This window comes from Terrapene carolina, unplaced genomic scaffold, assembly GCF_002925995.2.
Source record: "Terrapene carolina triunguis isolate 2854851 unplaced genomic scaffold, T_m_triunguis-2.0 Scaffold66, whole genome shotgun sequence".
Classification (NCBI taxonomy): Eukaryota; Metazoa; Chordata; order Testudines; family Emydidae; genus Terrapene; species Terrapene triunguis.
The window spans coordinates 32,798,969-32,823,133 of NW_020664417.1; the positions used below are offsets into that span (position 1 = coordinate 32,798,969).

Consider the following 24,165-nt stretch of genomic DNA (forward strand, 5'->3'; position numbering starts at 1 on the left):
TTCACCAGATTTGCCAACCGATTGCAGACCGTAACATTAGCCTTCTATTATGTGGCCTGGCACATAGCCTGTGCCAAAAAGCCCTAATCTGAAGGAGAGCTTATAAAAACGTGCCTCACTGATGTGATTTCAATCCTGTGACCAGAGAATGAGAATCTATAAAAGAAAATTTCTGGCCTGCAGCTTTCACACTGCACAACAGAACACAGAATCTCCGACCCGAACAGTGACATCGAATCGCAACTGCACTCGCAACTTCAGCAGTGTGAGTATTTGAACATTGCTTTGGATGAGTTGTGCCATGCGCAGGATAAACCTTATTAACGGTATTTGTCTGCACTGTGTCTGACGACTGTGTTGTAAGGGAAGAACTCCTCGATATCGTGTCACTAAAGTACAGAACTTGTGGACAAGATCTAAAGGAGGCATTGATGTTGGTAGTTGCGAAAAGCCACTTGCCTTCACAGAAGCTCACTGCTATTGCAACGGGCGGGGCTCTGTCCATGTGGGGTCTGTGAATGGATTAGTAGGGCTTTATAAGTCTGACGAGAGCTTTCCTGAATTTTGGACATTTCACTATATTATTCATCGGGAGCAACTGGTATCTAGAAATCTGGATGAAGACGACTCCCCTGCCAATTTGCCATTTCACTGTGCAGATCGATGGCTCTCGAGAGGTAAAGTTATTTCCTGTTTTTTCAAGCTCCTGCAAACAGTAAAATTGCTTATGGAGGAGAAGCACACAATACACCCTGAGCTTACAGATCCTGGATGGGTTCTAGACTTGGCGTTTCTTGCAGACATGCTGCTGCATTTGGATAAACTAAACGTGGACTTAGAAGGAAAATTCCAGTTGCTGTCTGATCTAGTGCAAGGCGTATTTGCATTCATGAATAAGCTGCAGTTGTTTCACAGACAAATGCTTGAGGGAGAGCTGACACACTTTCCCTCAATGTTACAACTTCAAGCCAGATCAAAAGAAGATGCAGCAGAACCCCTAAAATGGAGCACAACTAGGTATGTGAGCGTGATTAAAGATCTTAAGGACAGTTTTGAGGAAAGATTCCAAGAGTTGCAGCAGAAAAGACCTCAAATCAGATTTCTGATTGACCCTTTTAGTGCTGAAGCCGATTGTCTGAAGCTCCCTTTAGTCACTGATGAAGCAACATCCCAGATGGAAATAATAGAACTTTTCAAAGATGACAGATTGAAATCTGTCCAGAAGACAGAGGGGATAAAAAAAGGATAAATACCCCAACATCAGAGGTGCAACCCTAAAATTAATCTCGATGTTTGTCTTGACCTATCTTTGTGAGTCTGTTTTCTTGACACTCAAACATGTGATATCCAAGCACCGATCTGTTTTGACAGACAGCCACTTAAGAGAACTGTTGCATGTGAGCCAACTGAACACAAACCAAACTTCAAGGGAATTGTTGAAAGCAAAGATTGCCAGAAGTCCCTCTAAGTAAAAGATTAAGTTGTTATTATTAACTATACATTATAAATGTATAATAAATATACATTATCAACACACACACATATACATATACACCTCTACCCCGATATAACGCGATCCGATATAACACGAATTCTGATATAATGTGGTAAAGCAGTGCTCCGGGGGGCGGGGCTGTGCACTCCGGCGGATCAAAGCAAGTTCGATATAACACGGTTTCACCTATAACGCAGTAAGATTTTGTAGCTCCCGAGGACAGCGTTATATCGAGGTAGAGGTGTATTTATATAATCATTACATATTAATGTGGCTCTCTGGCAATGTACATTGGTAAATTCTGGCTCCTTCTCAGGCTCAGGTTGGCCACCCCTGCTATATAGTAACCTAAAATCAATATATCAGATTAATATTTGTCTAATGTTTTGAATAAGAAAACACAGTGTAAGTGCTAAATATTATTATTATGAAATATCCCTGTAAGCAATCTCTTTTCCAAAAAATATCCTTTGTTGTGAATAGTTTAGTACATAGTGAGGCCACTGGAATTCCAAAGGAATCCATGGGATTTGGGAGTGGGTCCCATGGCCTCTTCCACAAGACCATTATCTGACTTCTACTGCACAACTGACAGATTGCTACATGAACACACTTTTTGTTACTGAGCTGTGTAACTAGAAAAAAGATTGTAAAATAGTTAAGTTACCTCTTCTTGTATGTTTCTCAAGCTCAGCTTTAAATTATACAGATAGGCTGTATTCTGGGATTTTTGTAAGTGTTTGACCATGGCTTCACAAGTATGTTGCAGATCCTTTTCATGCTAAATGAGAATAAAAGTATACAAGTCAAAGTTATACATTAAAGTCAAAGGGAAAATTTTGTTAAGTGCCTAAGTCCCATTTTCAAAAGTCACATAGGCACTTTTGAAAATGGGACTTAAGTGACTAAGTCACTTCAGTGCTTTTGAAAATTTTACCCAAAGTTTATTAAGCTCAAATACTAGTGGAAAATAAGTTTAGATGGGCACTCTGCTTATGTCTAAAACTAACATCACTTGTAAAGAAAATTCCTTTGTCCCAATAGGGTAAAAACCACATGCCCAAGACCTAAACTCAAGTGTTATCACTTACTATATATGTTAAACAAAATCAGGGCCTGATGCACACCCACTGAAGTAAATAGAAAGGCTCCTATTGAAGTCTTTGGATCAGGCCCTAAATGAACAGTGCAGGAAAAGAGACGTGCTGCTCATAAATTCCTGAGGCTGCCTAATAAACTGTATTTCAACAGGTGTTTGGGAAGTCCAGGCCATTAGGAACTTAAGGGTGACAATGAATATGATCTACAGTTCATCATATAAGCTTTCTTCAAGGACAAATTCATGGCAGATAGGCACCAGGGAACCAGAACTGTTTCTGTTTAAAATAAATTAAAGCTGAGGACCAGGAATCATGAAATCTGTAATCTACACCTGGCCCATCACTAACCCACTATGTAAACTTGTGCAAGTCCATTAGCCACTCTATAACCCGAGTTTACCCCCTCCGCAAAATGAGGATAACAACATAGGGCCTAATTCTCCCATCCTTACCCACAGTGAGTATAACTTAGTAGCAGTCCCATGGATTTCAATCAGATCACCCACAGAGTATGGTATTATTCAGTGTAAGGAAAGAAGGATCGGACCATTTAAGGTACAGTAATTAAGTGCCAAATCCTCAACCCAGCCTGATTAGCTGGACTAGGTTACTGCAAACTGAAGTAACACTTTGTGCCTCTCTCTCTCATCCCTTCCCCTCCCCTTATTCCCATGGCAATGAGCACTGGAAGATCCACACAGCACTGAATCCTATAGCCTAGCATGTTGCTATGGAGAAGGGCTCAAGAATTTGCCCCAAATGAATTAATGTATGCAGAGGTCTTTAAGATCCTCAGATGAAAAGCATATAGACAAGCCAAATGTTATAACTGCATCACGATTTTAATGTAAAAAACCTGGTTTTCAAATTCATTGATTCCAAGGCCAGAAGGGACCACTGTAATAAACTAGTTTGACCTCCTGTATAACACTGGACAACTTCGCCAAATAATTCTAGAACATGTATTTTAGAACATCCAGCCTTGATTCAAAAATTGCCAATGAGATGTTCTAATTAAAAATATAATTCTACATATAAATGGTACATTTTTCCTACTTAAAATCCATAAATAAGATGTATTGCAATTTACCTGCTGAAAAAATAACCTGTGTTCATACACATTCTGGACATAATATCCATAAACTGTAAGAGCATCAGACTCCTGTCCTGAAGTGAGCACAACACTGATTTTCTTTGACAAGGTATGAGCGATAAATATATGTAAATAGTCTTCTTGTAGAGAGGTCAGTCCTATGTCAGAGATTATCACAAAATATGGATAACTTTCCTTGAGGAAAATCAGCCATTCTGGTGAGAAACAGTTGGAAAACTCTGTATGAATGACAATGTCAGTGTTGCACTTCAGGTGTTGTATTAATGCAGTACGATGGAAAAGGAAATTAGGGTAACTGAAATACATCTGTTCCACATCCTGTAGAAAGTGAAAACAATTGAGAGATTATTATTTCACATTTATATTCCAATAGACCCTTTTCAGAACTCTTTTGACTAGTGATGTACAAACATACATAAAGACATGGTCCCTGCCCCTAAGAGCATACAATAAAAAACACTAAAATATTATATTTGTCTGTGTATCACTGCTGTTTACTTGTATGCTATTAGTAATGTTGTACAGAATGATATATTTGTTCCTAAATATTTCATGGGGTAAAAGGCAATAAAAAATTTCCATATATATAAAGATGTCATTGATACATCCATTGCATTTTTTTTTAAATATGTTAAAAGAACAGTAAGGTTGCAAAGTCAAAAGTTAGGGAATGCCAGAATAAAGGTTGCTTGTGCAATTTAATTTGGCTCCTTAGTGTATATGCATTATGATAGTCTTTAATTATGTGATCATATACTACTTTTTTCCACCTGAAAACAGGGTCTTACAATGAGAAGTGCCAGTTAACTTTAAGCATAGGCAATACTACTAGCTCCACCCATAATTACTATAGCCCCAGTAGAAATGTAATAACTATTTCAATAGTCCAAATAAAGAAGACACAATCATCTTCTTCCTCCATCCCCACTAGGAAGCTGCAAAAGTCCCTCTACAGCAGTGGTTCTCAACCAGGTATACATGTACTCCTGGGGGTACACAGAGGTCTTCCAGGGGGTACATCAACTCATCAACATAAAAAGCACTAGTGAAGTCAGTAAAAACTAAAATTTCATACGGACAGTGACTTGTTTATACTGCTTTAAATCTAAGTACAATATTTATATTCCAATTGATTTATTTTATAATTATATGGTAAAAATGAGAAAGTAAACAATTTTTCAGTAATAGTGTGCTATGACACGTTTGTATTTTTAAGTCTGATTTTGTAAGCATGTAGTTTTTAAGTGAGGTGAAACCTGGGGGGTACGCAAGACAAATCAGACTCCTGAAAAGGGCACAGTAGTCTGGAAAGGTTGAGATCCTCTGCTCTACAGGCACATTGTGGGCTAAGGCCTCAAGCTCTGTGTAGATATGCCAAGGATGGATGGAGCCATGGAGCAGCCACTTTGCAACATGTGCTCTCAGGACCCAGAATTTCCCCTGGGAGTTACTGATCCATGGCTCCTCTATTCCCCATGAAAAAGAAGGTAGTGTACAGCCACCAGGGATTCAGAAAACAAAATAAGACTCTTAAAGGATCCAGGTTGCTATGTGGGAAAGGAGCCCTGGGAAACTGGGTGAAGTGGCAGGCCGTCTCCACTGGCAACTGAGGACCCACTCAGTTGCACCTTGTCTAAAGAGCATATCTCTTCCCCATTCCATTTTTCTGTAATCCTCTGCACTTGCAGTGATGGATATGAGGAAAATTTTACAGAAGCAATTTTGCAGTTTCCAGCAGACTTTCCCCCTTCCCATGGATTTCTCCATTCTAGGGGAACATTGGGCCCACGCTGCTATTATTTTGTAGGTAAGCTTCTTTACTATAAATGATCAAGATTTATAAAATTCTAGGAATGCACTGTTAAAAATGTCATCAAAGTGAATATAGTTGCGTATCTCTAAATGGATTTTAATGATTAGCTACACGATTATACATTCATTTTAATACACTACTAAACAATTTCAATAGAAGCTTCTGCAAAACAATTCTTACAAAAAAGAAGTCAGGAAAATAAGGTTCAGATGTGTTTCCTGGGGGTTATTGTGCATCTCTTTGGACATATAACTGAAATAAACAGATTTGCCTTTCTTACACTCTGGCCCAATAACCTTGTGCTGTGGGAAAACCCACAGAGCAAAGGAAATCTCTGCAAGGTTTTCATTGTGACAATTTGTTTCCTAATCAGTCCATCAGGAGTGGCATGGCTTATCCAATCCATGGAAACAGGCTGCAGGGCCTCCTCCCAAACCTCCTGCGTCCATTGAGAGCCACACAGATCATAGCACGGATGGGAAAGGAGGGCTGAAAGGCGGCCAGGATCTGCACAGGGACAACTGCACAGGGACTCTCTACTGCCTCATTCGCTCGCCATCCTCCAATGCCACAGGATAGCTACTACAGACAGAAGCCTGGGGCCAATGTCTGCAAGACCAGTGAGGGAACAATGTGAATCTTTCAGAACTGCTCACTGTTTGCCTCCTCAGCAGAGTCCTGGGACAGAAAACCAACTGTTGCTGAGGGAGACGTGCCCGGGAGATGTAAGGTCTAGATAAGCAGGTCCCTTCTGCATATGGATTCGGGGTAGGGGAGTAAGATTGGGTTGGTAATTATTATAGACTGTATTTTTTTAAAATCTAGTGATGAAATCTCCTTTCTTACAATCAAACAATTCCTTTTGAAATAGTGCAGTGGTTTAAACAGTATGCAAATAAGAGTTGGTTGTTACAGTACCTTGAAGAAAACAATTACATATTTTGCTCCTTTTTGTGTGAAATCAAGTAGAAAGCATTCAACTAAGTAAAAGAAGGGCAGATACTGTCTTTTCTTGCATAAATACTTGAGAAGTAGGGAATCCCCATCAATCACAAAAAATTCAGACTCCACAAAATCATTTAGTAAACTGACATACCTGAATGAAAAGAGAAATAGTATAAGCATAATCTTGCACAAATGGAAATGGAGGGGGCGGGACATTTGATTGCTAAAACATTTAATTCACTAGAAAACTTGTTTTAAAATCTACTAAAATTGATTAGTAGAGGCCAATTCAGAAGTAAGCTATCTTTCTTGGCTCTAAAGTCAGTCATAAGCTGCCAACATTGCTCTTCATTCATTCAATGTAATGGAAATTTTCTCACTCTTCAACACTGTGGATGCTATCTAGCCCAAATCAAATTTCATGGCTGCTATCACTCATATGTGTTGCTGTGGAAGCTGTTCCTGATTCTGAAAGAAAAGTGTCCCATTGGATACAACCACAGAATGTATATTGGGCACCCTCTTGCCGGAGGCCCCAGTTATAATATATAACAATTATGTTCATGCCAATAATTTCAGAGAGCTCAGGGAGTTCTTTTAACATCTTAAAAAGATGGGTTCTTTCAAGTAGGGAAGAATTTTAAAAGGAGATGAAAAGATATTGAATATTACCCCTTTCCTCAGCCCAAGAAATGTCAGTGTATCCTATTAGCAAGAAGCATCCAATCATGGTGAGTCCCCTCCAGCAAACCAACAATTAGAGGGATTCTCTCTTCACTCTACCCCTAATATGGAGGCTACTTATGTCAGGAAGTTATAAGACTTGCCTTAGCCCCGCCAGAAAGAAGACTTGGAGCCAGTCCCCTTCCGACTGAAGATCACAGGGAAATGAGGAAAAGATGGCACCCGGGCACTTCTGAAAATCTCAGTAGAAGCCTTGTCACAGGGTGACTGGCCTCTTTAAGAGGGATCATGTTCAGTGCACCTGTGACTAGTCATCTGCCTGCCAACTGGCCTTAAGAGATGGCATCTGAGCTGTATAAAGAGCCAGGAAAGCAGTGGAGGAATGCTGCCTGAGAGAGATAGGAAGGGCAAGTGAGAGGTATCCAAAAAGGAAAGGAGAGCCCCAGAGACAGATAGGATGTGGCATAGGAGAGCTGCTGGAGACAGAGAGAAGCAGTGGAGAACAGGCAAGAGCTACTGGGAGAGAGCTATAGGAGACCTGGGAGAGAGAGGGTGCTAACCGAGATGAGAACTAGTAACAAGAGCTGTTGGCAAGAATAGAAGCTGAAGAAAGATGTTGGGGGGGACTGGCTAGAGCTGGGGAACCCTGCTGTGTTCTTTGTGTAAACCTCCCATTGGTGTCAGTGAGCATTCTGCTATGGACTGAGGGGAGTATAGAGTCCTAAATGCCCAGCCCACTGACCATAATTAAAAGTGGAATTCAGCCTCCTTCACAGAATAAATTTGACAGCCCTGATCTCCTGATTTTCAATAAACCTGGATGAATAAGGAACAGAGAGTCCTGTGGCACCTTCAAGACTAACAGATGTATTGGAGCATAAGCTTTCGTGGGTGAATGCCCACTTCGTCGGATGCATGCACCCACGAAAGCTTATGCTCCAATACATCTGTTAGTCTTAAAGGTGCCACAGGACTCTCTGTTGCTTTTTACAGATCCAGACTAACACGGCTACCCCTCTGATACCTGGATGAATAGTGGACAGTCACAGTAGAAGGTATTATATTACGCTAACAATGCCATCTACTGGATTTAATGGAAACTTTTTCCTAACAAATTATTTTTACATTTATTTCAGTGAAGCTCACTGTACATACTTAGCTTGTGACAGGGATTTCCAAATGAATAAAGACAATTTCTTCAGAAATCCAAGACATTCTCTTTTTTCTAAAATAAACATATGGATTTTACTCAAACAGTTACAAGGGATTCATGTGGTAAAAGAACACTATAAAAATTAGACATTAGCATAAGCAGCTAACATCTCACCAGGATTTTGGGAATCATGGCTGTCCCTAAGTTCTTTGGAATCTTCTCTATCAGCTTTTGAAACATGTTGTGACTCTTCTTCAGCTCTCAATACACCTGAAAAATTAAGATGGCTTTTATCTTCTTCAATTTCTTTTTCTCCATCTTCTTCTCCATCAAATGGAGAAGAATAATGCTCCAGACTACTATCCGTGGTCTCGCTCTCTTCATCAGCACTACTGTCACTCTCACTCCCATTCACACTCCCATCTTCCTCAGGATCAGTTTGTGCAGAAGCCATCAGACTTTCTTTCTGGTCTCTAAAAATAAAAATGTATTTAATCGCAAGTAATTAATTTTCAGTAACTATGGTATGCTCTTAGACTTGGTTCATTAAATTGTCCACCTTTCTATTAGAGGTGGCTGGAAAATTTCCATCAAATAAAAAAGAAAACATTTTGTGAATATCCCTGTGAGAATTTTTTCCATTTTCCAACAAACTCTACTCACTATTACTTATATTCTGCAATAATTACTCAATATTTTCATATAATTCAGTTTCCTAAAATTTGTCAAATCTTTTTTCTTCTAACATCAATCTAGTCATCCTTATTCAACAAGAAAAAAATTGTGTGGCCCTTCAATGGGTGAACAAAAGGGGAAGGGGAGGAAAGGTGCAAGGAACCTCTTCTAATCTTGCACCTTTTAAAGAGGTGCTGCAGTAGCTTTCCTTCTCCAGAGTGCCAGGGAATTAGGAGGCATTGTCCTCAGGCACAATATCCCACAAAACTGTTGCCGGGATGATTAATCTCTATATTGCCTTCCACAAAGGGCCATGGCTTATTCACCTAAGGAAATATGGAGAAAAATAAAGCACCAAATCTTGCTTGCTTTACTAACACAGAACTCCCACTGCAGTCAATGGGCTCAGCTATGTCAAATGTAAATCCAGAATAAGGGAAAGATGGTTCTGCACCATCTTTCAGCTTTTTCAGTCCTGTGCTGGTCAGGGACCATCGGGGCTCTGCATAAGAGCAGGGGTCTGCCTACATGCACTTCTTTGCAGGACTGGGGCCTTATCAACACAAATAGCTTTAAATTACTAAAACTCTCATTGCCTTTAATGGAGCTACCTGTATGAGTAAGGACTGCTCCTATAAATAAGGGTTCGCAGAATATCTTCCAATTCATCCTATGCTGACATATCAGCATAGCCAACATCTCAGTGATTACATTTCATTCACACACACCAAAGACTTATCCAGCCCCATCCTATCTTACATAATTCCCTATTGACCTATCTTAATATTTATTTTAATTTTTGAAGGTTGTTACCAGAATAAGTTCCACACTACAAATATAGTAAGGAGAATATGTGGCACATTTATTACTGCAAACATTTAATGACAATACTTTTATACAACAAAATATAACTTACAAATAAAATGCCAGGCTAACTCCAGTTATAAGAAGGAGAAGAAGAAAGAGGACAGCCAACATTTCCAATAATTGTGAAAATATAACACACTAAGATCCAGCAGCGTAAGTGATGGATTCAGTGTCTGTCATATATGGTTCTCAGATAGCGGAGTACTGTATTATAAGGTTTTTTGGATTTGGTGCAGTGAGTTTCTCCACAGCAAAAGAATATCACACCTTATTGATCCCAGTACCTAATGTGGGAGTTATTATTTTCTGATAGATGTATTTAAATTGATAAAAATAACTATAGATGCCCATCCTACTTTACAGGGTTGAAATTCACCTAGCAGGTAGGCACAAAGTATGGACACCACTTGTTATGTGTTTGTTCAGTGTCCGCAATTTTAAAAAATGGATATCACTGTCTCTTTTATTTTAGTTACCAAAATAAAACAAAAGTGAAAGGAAAATAATCTTACAAATAATGGTTAGTAAATATAAATTTCATTTATAATGGTTTTGCATTAATAAAGCTCCCATCTCCAGACAAGATGCTCAGGGCTTCAAATAAACAATCAAATACAAGAAAACAGTACTTTCAAAACTACATGAAAGATAAAAGCAAATAAAACATATTGTATACAGTATTTGCATTGTTACAGCTATTTTAAAAATATCATACACAAGTCAAGTACTATATCTTATGTGGTTATCATAACATTAAACTTGAACTTTAATAGCTATAATCTGTACATAGAATTTGTACTGTTATAACTACTTTTAAGATATCATACAAGTCAAGGACTACATTTTTATGTGGTGGTTATCAATTTTAAATATGAACTTTAATACTCATCATCTTTAGATGTACAAAGTTCATAACTAAAGAGCTTCACAACATTCTATGTATTTGGTCATAATAAAAGGCAGAAAGTAGATGAAAAGCTTTGATTTTTTTTCTTTTTTCATTTATGTGGAAAAGCTGTTTTTAGTGATCTTTAAAAAAAATCTTTATTATCGCCCTCTGAGGACTGATCCTCAATTCTTTGCACACCAAACTCCCACTGACTTTGCCGGAAGAACATAGGTCCCGATTCAGCAAAGCACTTAAACAAATGCATGAGTACATGAGTAGTCCCACTAACTTCAGAAAGTTTAAATACTTTGCTGAAATTTTTTTTCTTACATGCAACCTTTCCTGCAAATGTCATTGTTTGTTTGTACTGTGCCTAGCACAATGGGGCCCCCATTTTGTCTAGGACTTTGTGGGCTACTGAAATACAAAATACTAGTAATTGCCCACAGAACTATGGTAACTGTGAGCAAAGCATACAATCATAGAATCATAGATAATAGGACTGGAAGGGACCTTGAGAGGTCATCTAGTCCAGTCCCCTGCACTCATGGCAGGACTAAGTATTATCAAGACCATCCCTGACAGGTGTTTGTCTAACCTGCTCTTAAAAATTTCCAATGATGGAGATTCCACAACCTCCCTAGCTACTTTATTCCAGTGCTTAACCACCCGACCGGAAATTTTTCCTAATGCCCAATGTAAACCACCCTTGCTGCAATTCAAGCCCATTGCTTTTTGTCCTATCCTCAGAGGTTAAGAAGAACAATTTTTCTCCCTCCTCCTTATAAAAATCTTTTATATACACCTCTACCCCGATATAACGCTGTCCTCAGAAGCCAAAAAATCTTACTGCGTTATAGGTGAAACTGCCAGAGCACGCGGCCCCGCGCCCCCCCCCCCCCCTCCGGAGCGCTGCTTTACCATGTTATATCCGAATTCGTGTTATATTGGGTCGCGTTATATCGTGGTAGAGGTGTACTTGAAAACTGTTCTCATGTCCCTTCGCCATCTTCTCTTTTCCAGACTAAACAAACTCAGTTTTGTCAATCTTCCCAAATAGGTCATGTTTTCTAGACATTTAATCATTTTTGTTGTGCTTCTCTGGACTTTCTCCAATTTGTCCACATCTTTCCTGAAATGTGGTGCCCAGAACTGGACACAATACTCCAGTTGAGGCCTAGTCAGTAGAGCGGAAGAATTACTTCTCGTGTCTTGCTTACAATACTCCTGCTAATACATCCCAGAATGATGTTCGCTTTGTTTGCAACAGTGTTACACTGTTGACCCATATTTAGCTTGTGGTCCACTATGACCTCTAGATCCCTTTCCACAGTATTCCTTCCTAGGCAGTCGTTTCCCACTTTGCATGTGTGCAACTGATTGTTCCTTCCTAAGTGAAGTACTTTGCATTTGTCCTTATTGAATTTCCTCCTGTTTACTTCAGACTATTTCTCCAGTTTGTCCAGATCATTTTGAATGTTAATCCTATCCTCCGAAGCACTTACAACCCCTCCCAGCTTGGTATCATGCACAAACTTTATAAATGTATTCTCTATGACATTATCTACATCATTGATGAATATATTGAAGAGAACTGGACCCAAAACTGATCCCTGCTGGACCCCACTCGTTATGCCCTTCCAGCGTGACTGTGAACCACTGATAACTACTCTCTGGGAATGGTTTTCCAACCATTATGCACCCACCTTACAGTAGCTCCATCTAGTTTCCCTAGTTTTTTTATGAGAAGGTCATGCAAATATCAAAAGCTTTGCTAAAGTCAAGATATAGCATGTCTACTGCTTCCCTCTATCCACAGGGCTTTTTACTCTGTCCAAGAAAGCTATCAGGTTGGTTTGACAAGATTTGTTCTTGACAAATTCATGCTGACTGTTACTTATTACCTTAAGCAAATTGATTGCTTAATTATTTGCTCCATTATCTTTCTGGGTACTGAAATTAAGCTGACTGGTCTGTAATTGCCCAGATTGTCCTTATTTCCCTTTTTATAGATAGGCATTATATTTGCCCTTTTCTAGTCTTCTGAATCTCTCCTGTCTTCCATGACTTTTCAAAGATAATCGCTAATAGTTCAGATATCTCATCAGTCAGCTCCTTGAGTATTCTAGGATGCATTTCATTAGGCTCTGGTGACTTGAAAACATCTAACTTGTCTTCGTAATTTTTAACTTGTTCTTTCCCTATTTTAGCCTCTGATCCTATCTCATTTTCACTGGCATTCACTATGTTAGGCCTGGTCTACACTAGGCTTTTATGTCGAATTTAGCGCCGTTATATCGAATTAACCCTGCACCCGTCCACACCACGAAGCCATTTAGTTCGACATAGAGCCCTCCTTAAATCGATTTCTGTAATCCTCCACAACGAGAGGAGTAGCGCTAAATTCGAAATGGCCATATCGAATTAGGCTAGGTGTGGATGGAAATCGACGGTAATAGCTCCGGGAGCTATCCCACAGTGCACCACTCTGTTGACGCTCTGGACAGCAGTCCGAGCTCGGATGCTCTGACCAGCCACACCCCGGGAAAATTTGAATTCCTTTTCCTGTCTGGGCAGTTTGAAGCGCAGTTTCTGTTTGGACACCGTGGCGAGCTCAGCAGCAGTGGCAGCAGTGGCAACGATGCAGAGCTCTCCAGCAGAGATGGCCGTGCAATCCAATAGAAAGAGGGCCCCAGCATGGACGGATCGGGAAGTCTTGGATCTCATCGCTGTGTGGGGAGATGAGTCCGTGCTTTCCGAGCTGCGCTCCAAAAGACGGAATGCAAAGATCTATGAGAAGATCTCTAAAGCCATGGCAGAGAGAGGCTACAGCCGGGATGCAACGCAGTGCCGCGTGAAAATCAAGGAGCTGAGACAAGGCTACCAGAAGACCAAAGAGGCAAACGGACGCTCCGGATCCCAGCCTCACACATCCCGTTTCTACGAGGCACTGCATTCCATCCTAGGTGCGGCCGCCACCACTACCCCACCCCTGACCGTGGACTCTGAGGATGGGATATTGTCCGCGGCCGGTTCCTCAGCGGACGGGGAAGAGGAGGAAGGAGATGAGGAGGACGAGGCAGTAGACAGCGCTTACAACGCTGATTTGCCCGACAGCCAGGAGCTCTTCATCACCCTGACAGAGATCCCCTACCAACCCTCCCCAGCCGTTACCCCAGACACAGATTCAGGGGAAGGATCAAGCAGTAAGTGTTTTAAATATCCAAACATTTATTTACAACATAACTGGCATATTTAAAATATTAACAGTAGCTAAAGTGCTTTAAAACATGTAAACATTTATTTGCAACAAAACAGGAAGATTGAAAATATTAACAGTGGGTAAAGTGCTTAAAAACATGTAAACAGGAAAGTCAAACAAAAGGGGAATCAGTGCAAAGTGTATCATGATTACTCCGTCTTTGGGCGCCTCAATATATAGTCCGAACCATTTTAAAAAAATCTCACAATGTCCGCTTCATGATTATAGTGCCCAAAACCCTGCAGTCATTTGTCCCTCCAAGGGCACCTAAGCCAAGAACTGGTCAATGTAACCGGGGATCGAGGCGACATCCTCCGGGGAGAACTCCTCATACACCTCCTGCAGGTGTTTTTCAAGCCTCATCAGCAGGTTCCTGGGCAGGGACAGCTTATTAGGCCCCCCGTGGTAGGACACGTTTCCCTGCCACAACGCCAGCAGGTACTCCGGGATCATGGCCTTGCACAGCAGTGCAGCAAATGGCCCCGGTTTCTGCAGGCTGTCCCGGAGCATCTTCTCCTTCTGGCTCTCGGAGACCTTCAGGAGGGTGATGTCAGGCATGACTCCCTGCTGTGAATTAGGTAGGGGAAAGTTAGTATTGGGACTGCTTGCCCGTCCCTTTACAGAACTGCAACCGCCGGTTTACAGCCACGCGGTTTACAGCCGCGAGGGGCTGGGACAGGGCCAGAGTTCATGCTTGCAGGATTGCTGCCAGCAGAGACTCGCATTGCTTTCTATGTGAAAGGAGGCCAGTGCCACTCTTAAAGTTTTAAGCGGCCACAAGTCTACGGCTTACCATGTTTGCCATCTAGACAAAGTCCGGTGTCCTGCCCTGCTCCTCAGCTCGCCACAGCAAGACCGCAGGCACTGTAGGCGAGGGCCGAAAATTCGACCTTGTCCTCAGTGCGCGTGTGATAGGTGCTCTGCATGGTCTTGTTCACAGAGAAAGACTATGTTCTCTGTTCACAGATACATTGCTCTGTCTCAGGAATTCACTCCCTTTTTCCAATTCCCACAGCCACATCTGCCCAGAGGCTAGCGCACATTAGGAGGAGGAAGAAGAGGACACGGGAAGACATGTTTGCTGAACTAATGGAATGCTCCCGAGCACAGGCAGCCCAGCAGACACAGTGGAGGGAGAACTTGTCCCAAATGCACCGGGCAAACATTGAACGGGAGGAGAGGTGGCGACAGGAGGACAGGCAGGCTACTCAAACGCTGCTTGGACTAATGAGGGAGCAAACGGACACGCTCCGCCGCCTTGTGGATGTTCTGCAGGACCGGAGGCAGGAGGAGAGAGCCCCGCTGCAGTCTCTCTGTAACTGCCCTGCCCCGCCACCAAGTCCCATACCCCCCTCACCCAAAGTCCAAACACGGAGGGGTGGAAGGGGCCGGGAAAAATTTCACTCCACCCCTGCGGACTGCTCTACCACTAGAAGGCTCTCATTCCCCAAAATTTGAAAAGTCCTTTCCTACCCGCCTCACACAAGACCCCGTCCAAGTTTCACCCCCCCGTTCCATGTGCGGTTGTTAATAAAGAATACGTTTCTGTTCATTTCTGTTTCCATCCTCTTCTTTTGGAGGGGAGTCTGTCTGGAGGGGGGGGAAGGGCCTTGGTCATTGGACAGGACAGTCACCTTTAGCAGGGGGCAGGTGCAGCAGCAGGGCACATATACAGTGCAGTGACTAGTTATCCTGGTCAGTCTGGGAGGTGGTTTTCATGTTCTGTGTGGTGGGGGCGGTGGTGTTGCTCTGTGACTTGGTGGCGGGGGAGGGCAGTTACAGATCTTATGCAGCGGTCCTTACCCTGGATCACAGAGCCGCGCAGCAGGGGATCTGTAACCCTCCTCCCCCTGCAAGACAGTCACATAGCCGACACATACACGCAGTCCCGGCCAGGAGGGCTGGCAGGCTCCGTTGAAACAACCAGTCCACCATCGCGGAGCCTGTCATTCCTGGAGTTTAGAAGCATCATTTGCATCACAACCCTAAACCCGCTCCCCGCCACAGTCTGCGTCCCAGGTTTAAAACATTCCCGTGAAAACAGTAATAAAGACAACGGTGTCCATGAACAAAACAGAACAGATTTTATTTTTTGGGAAGGGGGTGAAGGGGGTATGTAATTGGAGAGGATAGTCGACGGCAACTGGGTAAAGAAACGGGGGCAAGTTCAGCTTCTGTGTCCACAAACTTAAAAGTCAATGGGTACCCTGCTCAGCCTTGAAACTGGCTTTCAAAGCCTCCCGGATGCACAGCGCGTCCCGCTGGGCTCTTCTAATCGCCCGGCTGTCTGGCTGGGCGTAATCAGCAGCCAGGCTATTTGCCTCAACCTCCCACCCCGCCATAAAGGTCTCCCCCTTGCTCTCACACAGATTGTGGAGCACACAGCAAGCTGCAATAACGATGGGGATATTGGTTTCGCTGAGATCACAGCGAGTGAGTAAGCTTCTCCATCTCCCCTTGAGACGGCCAAAAGCACACTCCACTACCATTCTGCACTTGCTCAGCCGGTAGTTGAACAGTTCTTTTTCTGTGTCCAGGGCGCCAGTATAGGGCTTCATGAGCCAGGGCATTAGCGGGTAGGCTGGGTCCCCGAGGATCACTGTAGGCATCTCCACATCCCCAACAGTTATCTTGTGGTCCGGGAAGTAAATACCTTCCTGCAGCCGTCTAAACAGACCAGAGTTCCTGAACACGCGAGCGTCATGAACCTTGCCCGGCCATCCGACGTAGATGTTTGTAAACCGTCCCCGATGGTCCACCAGTGCTTGCAGCACCATTGAAAAGTACCCCTTTCTATTGATGTACTGGCTGGCCTGGTGGCCCGGTCCCAGGATAGGGATGTGAGTCCCATCTATAGCCCCACCGCAGTTTGGGAATCCCATCGCAGCGAAGCCATCTATGATGGCCTGCGCGTTTCCCAGGGTCACTACCTTTGACAGCAGTACCTTGACGATTGCCTTGGCTACTTGCATGACAACAACCCCCACGGTAGATTTGCCCACGCCAAAGTGGTTCGCGACTGACCGGTAGCTGTCCGGCGTTGCAAGCTTCCAGAGGGCTATGGCCACTCGCTTCTGGACAGTCAGGGCTGCTCGCATGCGGGTGTCCTTGCGCTTCAGGGCAGGGGACAGCAACTCACAAAGTTCCAGGAAAGTCCCCTTCCGCATGCGAAAGTTTCGCAGCCACTGGGATTCATCCCAGACCTGAAGCACTATGCGGTCCCACCAGTCCGTGCTTGTTTCCCGGGCCCAGAATCGCCGTTCAACAAAATCCACATGCCCCATTGCAAACGTGATGTCCTCGGCGCTGGGTGTCGTGGTTTCTGACAGCTCTGTGCTACTCTCCGACTTCAGGCCCTCACTCCGCTGCCGTAGCCTCCTCGCCTGATTTCTCTGCATCTGCCTCTGGGAAAGGTGTATGATAAGGTGCGAGGCGTTGAGAACGGCCACAACTGCAGCGATGGTCGCAGCGGGATCCATGATCGCAGTGCTGTGGCGTCCGCGCTGTCACTGATCAAAAAGTGCGCGAACTGATTTCCCGCCGGCGCTTTCAGGGAGGGAGGCAGGGCGGTAGTGACTGACGGATGACGACAGTTACCCAAAAGCACCCTCGCCACAATTTTTTACCCAGAAGCCATTGGGGGCTCGACCCAGAATTCCACTGGGCAGCGGGGACTGCGGGAACTGTGGGATAGCTGCCCACAGTGCACTGCTTCCAATGTCGACGCTTTCCCTGGTAGTGTGGACTGACAAAGTCGAATTACTGTCCTTAGTGTAGACACACACGTTCGACTTTCTAATATCGATTGCACATATTCGATTTAACTAAAATCGAACTACTCTCGTAGTGTAGACATACCCTTAGACGTCCAAGCACTACTAACCTTCTTGGTGAAAACCGAAACAAAGAATATTCAACTACTCCACAAAACATTTTGACTCCATATATGTGGTCTTTTATGTATATGTCTTTAGACCGTGGGCCCACCTCCTGTTTACTCAGGAAAAACTCCTTTTGACTTGGCAGTCAAATTTTGCCTGAGTATGGCATGGAGGACTGCACCCTGCACCAAGCCTTCTGAACAGGGACCACCCACTATTAAGCACCATCTACTCACTATTCTGTCTAACTGAAAAATGATACCACACAGAGAGGTTGGTGTACATCTATAAAGTTTAGCATCATGGAGGTAAAAGAATATATTTCACTGAGTATTTGTTTAAAGTGGAATAAATGTAAAATTAAAAAGATGATATACAGTAATGAATACAGTATGACCTCAGAGTTACAAACACTAGAGTTATGAACTGACCAGTCAACCACACACCTCGTTTGGAACCAGAAGTATGCAATCAGGCAGCAGAGACAAAACAAACAACAAACCAAAAAAAAAAAAAAAAACAAATACTGTATAGTCAGTACTGTGTTAAACGTAAGCTACTTAAAAAATAAAGGGAAAGTTTAAAAAAGACTTGACAAGGTAAGGAAACTTTCTGTGTTTGTTTCATTAAAATTAAGATGGTTAAAAGCTGCATTTTTCTTTTGCATAGTAAAGTTCAAAGCTGTATTAAGTCAATGTTCAGTTGTAAACTTTTGAAAGAATAACCATAAGGTTTTGTTCACAGTTATAAACTTTTCAGAGTTACAAACAACCTCCATTCCTGAGGTGTTTGTAACCCTGAGGTTCTACTGTAGTTTACAAATATTCCATTATGGAAAGAAGTAGTACCAAATACAGCATTGCCTGCTTGCAGATTCAAGAAACATATAACACCACGGTGTAATCTAAAAGGGGGAAAAAAAGGTTTCAAATAAATAAACAAATAAACGGTACTAATAAACTTCATATAAATAATTATCTGGACTTTTTCACAAATATAAGGTAGAAAATCAAGTGGGTCAAATAAATGTTGCATCTAGTCAACTTCAGCAAGCTTGGCAGCCTATGCATGCCAACTAGATGTTTGCAGAGTACCTATTGCTCTCTTAAACAAACTGCGCTTAAAACAAACCAGGATATTAGGCATCATTGTCTAATATCGTAAATAACTTCAGCCCTGACCTTCCAAAACAAAAGGCCCATCTGTGCACCCCGGTCGGGGTCTGCCCTTTACAGCGCTGAGGATGCTGCTAAACGCAATTTTAAAGAGTGAGCCACCGTGGCCCACTAATCGCAGCCCCTCTTTCAGCAAAGGCACGGGAGAGGCGAGCCCCGCCTGCTCCATGTGAGGAGCAGCAGCTGAGAATGGGCAGCGGCCGGCTCAGTTTGTGCCCAGCATCCCTCCATCGCCAGCCCGAGCTCAGGCGATCGGTCCTGGCACCCCCGCCTCAGTCAGGGATAGGTGCGGGCATCCCCTCCCCGAGCGCAGGAGGCAGGTCCCGGCGCCCCACGGCTCAGCCGCCGGCACAGGTCCTGCCTCTCTCAGCTGCGCTCTGTCTCCCGCCTCGCGCCCACTCCTTACACTTCTTTCTCCCCGCGACAAGCGGCTGAGGACGCGGCGAGCCCGGGCAGGGCGAACGAGCGCTCTTTATAGCCACTGCTGTCGCCGCCCCCACCGAGCTGCCGCGGCCTTTGCTCCGACTCCTCTGGAAAGCACCCGGGACCAGTTTGGTCCGCTGACGCCGCTCCCTGCAGCTGCAGGCGCCCGCCCCGCCTGGGGGAAGACAGCAAGACAAAGCCCGCACGAGCCCCCAATTCCCCCAGCCTTGGGCAGACTCTGAACTCAGACCCAGGCTTGAGATGCTGAGCCGCTCTCCCTTTCTTTACCACAGCAGGCGGAATCAGAGCCGGATCCCCCGGACCTGCGGGGGCGTCAAAACTTGGACCAAAATTGTGCCTTATGGTTCTGTTTCTATAATATGCCCAAACAAAACATCAGAGCCCAATATTATCCGAAGTCTTGGTCCGCAGTGCTGAGCCTCATGGACCAACCTATAGATTTCATGAAGTGAGTGAGTATGGTGCGTGTAAATGGCTATGTGGATTAGACAGTAGGCCTGTATGTTGCAGCTATTCCTCCACATTTCTATAATAGGCCAAACCAAAAGACTGAATCCTGATTTCAGGGTGTTTCTGGTTCAGGATCTGAATTTTACAGCTCCAGACCATGTCTACCTGCCGACATTTGAGATAGGGAAATGGTGACAAATAGGGAGAAAAAACAAGAGCATGTATTTTTAATGTCATTGAAAGAGAAGACGAGCTTTCTGAAGAAAAGAATTTAAAAAAGTATTTTTGTAACTCATATTGATTGTCACGCCTAAATACAGTAGTAACATTTAGCATATATGATTTAAGAATTGTGGGGAAATTGCATGTCATGGAGGAACACTCTCTACACCTAAACTTTCTAAGTAATGCATGGTCTCACAGCTCCCAAGAAAAGGAAAAGAATCATGCAACTAAGGCACATCAGTCTTTCAAGCACTGTTTTGGTGCCAATATAGAGATAGTGTTAGGCTCTACCCATTATGAGTTAGATAGTGTGCCCGCAAGGGGGGCTGTGATACCAGCGAAAGAATGACACTCAGGCCTGAGAGTAAAAAGCAAGGCTTTACTGAAGGAAGAACTTACACTCCAAGCTGCACGGGGAGTCCCAGGGTGCACAGAAGGGCTGCAGGGAACTCTGACCGTTCAGGACAGCTGGCCAGGCAGGACTCCACTGAAGGGAGTCCGCTGCAATGCTATATCCCCCTGCGCTTATCTCAAGATTGCATGGGGTCAACAGCTGACAACATTCATTGCATTCATAAATCATACATATTATATAAGCTGACTTGTTTACAGGACAAAAAAATGCTGAACTATACTAAACTACATTTTGGCAGGATCTGCCGGACGAGGTTCATTGCACGGCCTTCAACTGCACAGCCTGCATCTTCCTCTCCCATTCAGTCACATACTCGGTCCACCACTTAGCTCCTCGCCAATCTTCCGCAACCTTTCCCCTACAGATAGTGATATCCTTCCACATATTGAATGGAATCTTACACCTATAAGGTACTGTTCAACATGTGGAAGGATATCACGATATGACCCTATAGAAATAAGGGCCGACTACAAAATTCAGGTCCAGATTGGGGTTCAGATTAAGAATCACCCCAGATCTGGGTGATTTTCAGTAGTAGTCTGGTTTTGGACCACCTCTATTATTAGTGCTATTAATTATTCTTCTGTGCCCTAGTAAAGATAGATAAGGGCCCTGCCGTGAATATTTTATAGTTATGTGAGTGAGGATAGCAAACAGTAGAGTAGTAATGAGGGAAGGAAGGACAAAGGTTGTAGCAATTAGATCATGGAATTTCATGGTTTTAATCCTGCACTCTTCCTGATGGTTCAATTAAAAGTACTTTTATATAATATATTAATTATTATTGACTCATGTATTGGGATTATTGCCAACAGGTTAGTCTTAAGGAAAAAAAATTATTCCTAGTTGGCAGGTATGCCCACCTCAAGTCCTCTCCGGGTCCTGCCCAACCAGACTTTTACCTCAAAGGAAGTTTTTTCTTAATAAGAATTCTCCCAAGCAGAAGTCTTTTCAGAGTTTCTGAAAACAGCTTTTTCTATGTAATGTAACTTGCAGCCTATAAGACTGAGTCTGCAGCTCTATGAAGGCATCAGGAGCCACAGGGAGTAGTGTTGCAAGTGCCATGAAGAGTTCCTCAAAGATAGTCTGGGAGCATGACGGAGGAGCCCCCCCCGACGACTTGGGACCAGGTTGCTGACCGTTGCCCCGCTGGGAGGGATGCTGCCGGAGGAGTCCCCCCGACGACCTGGGACCAGGATGCTGATCGCTGCCCCGCTGGGAGGGATGCTGCTGGAGGAGCCCCCCCGACAACCCGGGACCAGGTTGCTGACCGCCGCCCTGCTGCTTCAGAGAAGGATACTTCAGAAGGAACCACCCCCTCAACCCCAGACCCGGAAACCACTTACCACCCCCCTGTCCGGAGGAGGGCCGCTCAAAGGGGAATGCGCTCCAGAGCCCTGGATCTCAATGCCGCACGCTGTCCTTCCGGGCAAAGAGACATCGTGGCCAGTGAGTCCAGCACCCCCCCAGGAGCGACTTCACCTCCTCAAGCTTCTCTACCAGACCCAGAGGAATCAGCTGCCAAGTCGGCAGGCACAACAGAGGTCCGCCCCACAGAGCGTGAGGCAGGGGAAGACAACTGCATCTACCTCCAGTACCCGCTCCCTACAGGTCTCCTCCTCTGCCCCTTCTGCCTCCCTGTCCATGGAGTCCAGACCCTCGGGGCCCTCAGCAAACACGTTCGTAAAACCTACAACAAACGGATTGCTTTTCGGTGTAGCCACTGCAATGCACCATTTGAGACTCAAAAGAAATGCAAGTCCCATCACGCCACATGCAAGGGACCCTTCACAACCACGAAGGTGAACCCCACTGACATCCTGTGGGTTCCAACCCCGACCCCCACCGATGGTCCGGCTTCAGCATCCCAGCCAGCATCCCCAGAGTCACAGCAGGTAAGGGGGGACCAACCGCCAACCGAGGGAAGCCAACCCCCGTCTCGAGGACTGACGATGCCACCAAAAGGACCAGTCCTGCCTCCAGAATCCCCACACTGGACCCTGCTGTGAGGGGGATCACCGCCACCTCCCAGGTCAATGACCTCACCAGACGCCTCAGCGACCTCATAAAAACCATCCGGCACAACACGGATATGAGACGTTGCAGCGCTCCCCCACAGGTCACCTCATGCCGCCCTGCCGTAGGAGCAACTAGCATCGTCCACCAGGCCGCACGGCGAGACCCATCCTGCGGAGGAGCCTCCCGCAGCCCCCGGATCCCACGGCCGGACCCCGCCCCCGGGAGACCCAACACCTCCAAGATTACCCAACGAGCCTCCGACCGCCAAAAACCCCAGGCCCCACCGAAGACCCCCCAGCCGGATACCACCCTCAGAAGAACCAGAACCATCCCCAGCACTTCCAAACACGACCGCGCCCCCACAAAGTCCAACACTGGTGCTTCCAGAACTCCACTCCCTCCTGGAAGATCCAGCGCTACCTCGGAGACACCGAGAGCTGCCCCCCCCACCGCACCAGGACCCCCGCCTCAAGACCCACCTGAACACTGCCCCCCAGTCCGAGGGACAACCAGGCCGCAGACTGCCTCCGCAGCACCTGAACCCGCAGAGACAACACAGCAGGAGGAATGACGGTCACGAGCGAGGGTCCCCACGCCGTGGCAATCCGCCTGGATGGAGAAGCTGGAAAAGGCTGAGGACTTCGAGACCTTCGACACCCTGACGGACAGACTGACCGCAGAACTGTCTGCGGAAATTACAGCCAGAAGGAGGGAACCCCAGGAGGCCTCACGGGCCACGCGCAGATTCCCTGTGCCGACCCGAAACAACACTGCCAGAGAAGGCAGGAGAGGGGACGTTGGCCGCCACTACGATCCGGCGGCTGCATCCTGTATTCAGAAACTATACAGGACGAACTAGACGAAAGCCATGAGGGAGATCCTCGACGGGACCTCCTCCTACTGTGCCATCCAGCCCGAGAGACTCTACTCCTACTTCGTGTTCGACCACGAGGCCCAGACCAACTTGCAACGCCCAGAGTGCCTTCTCCTGCTACCCCAGATCGACCTCATGGATAAACTGGAGCGAGATTTTTCCCTGCAGGAGGTGCAGGCAAGACTGACGAGGACCAAAAACACCGCCCCTGGAAAAGATGGCATCCGCTACCACCTGCTGAAGAAGCGAGACCCCGGCTGCCTGGTGCTTGCTGCCATCTTCACCAAATGCAAGCAGTTTCATCGCGTTCCTTGCTCCTGGAAAAAGTCCATGACCATGCTCATCCACAAAAAAGGCAAGCGAGATGACCCTGGAAACTGGAGGCCCATCTCCCTCTGCTCCACCATCTACAAGCTGTATGCCAGCTGCCTCGCGGCAAGGATCACAGACTGGTCAGTGTGCGGGGGCGCTGTCAGCCCGATACAGAAGGGTTTCATGTCCTGCGAGGGATGCTACGAGCACAACTTCCTCCTTCAGATGGCCATCCAGGAAGCCAGGAGGTCCAAGAGGCAGTGCACCGTAGCATGGCTTGACCTGACCAACGCCTTCAGGTCCATACCCCACCATCACATCTTTGCCACCCTGGGAGAGTTCGGGATGCCAGAAACCTTCATCCAGATCCTCT

At 45.1% G+C, this 24,165-nt stretch overlaps 1 protein-coding gene across 1 annotated transcript in view; it reads right to left on the bottom strand.

Annotated features, from left to right (window-relative positions):
* LOC112103316 (probable ATP-dependent RNA helicase DDX60) overlaps positions 1-20,642 on the bottom strand; it is a 78,462-nt gene extending 57,820 nt beyond the window's left edge. The window contains 6 exon segments of the mRNA XM_029910673.1: positions 2,163-2,276; positions 3,686-4,027; positions 6,441-6,618; positions 8,307-8,376; positions 8,479-8,777; positions 20,572-20,642. Coding sequence (XP_029766533.1) covers positions 2,163-2,276; positions 3,686-4,027; positions 6,441-6,618; positions 8,307-8,376; positions 8,479-8,758 — 984 coding nt within the window. The 5' untranslated portion in view covers positions 8,759-8,777; positions 20,572-20,642.
* Positions 20,643-24,165: the final 3,523 nt, after the last annotated feature.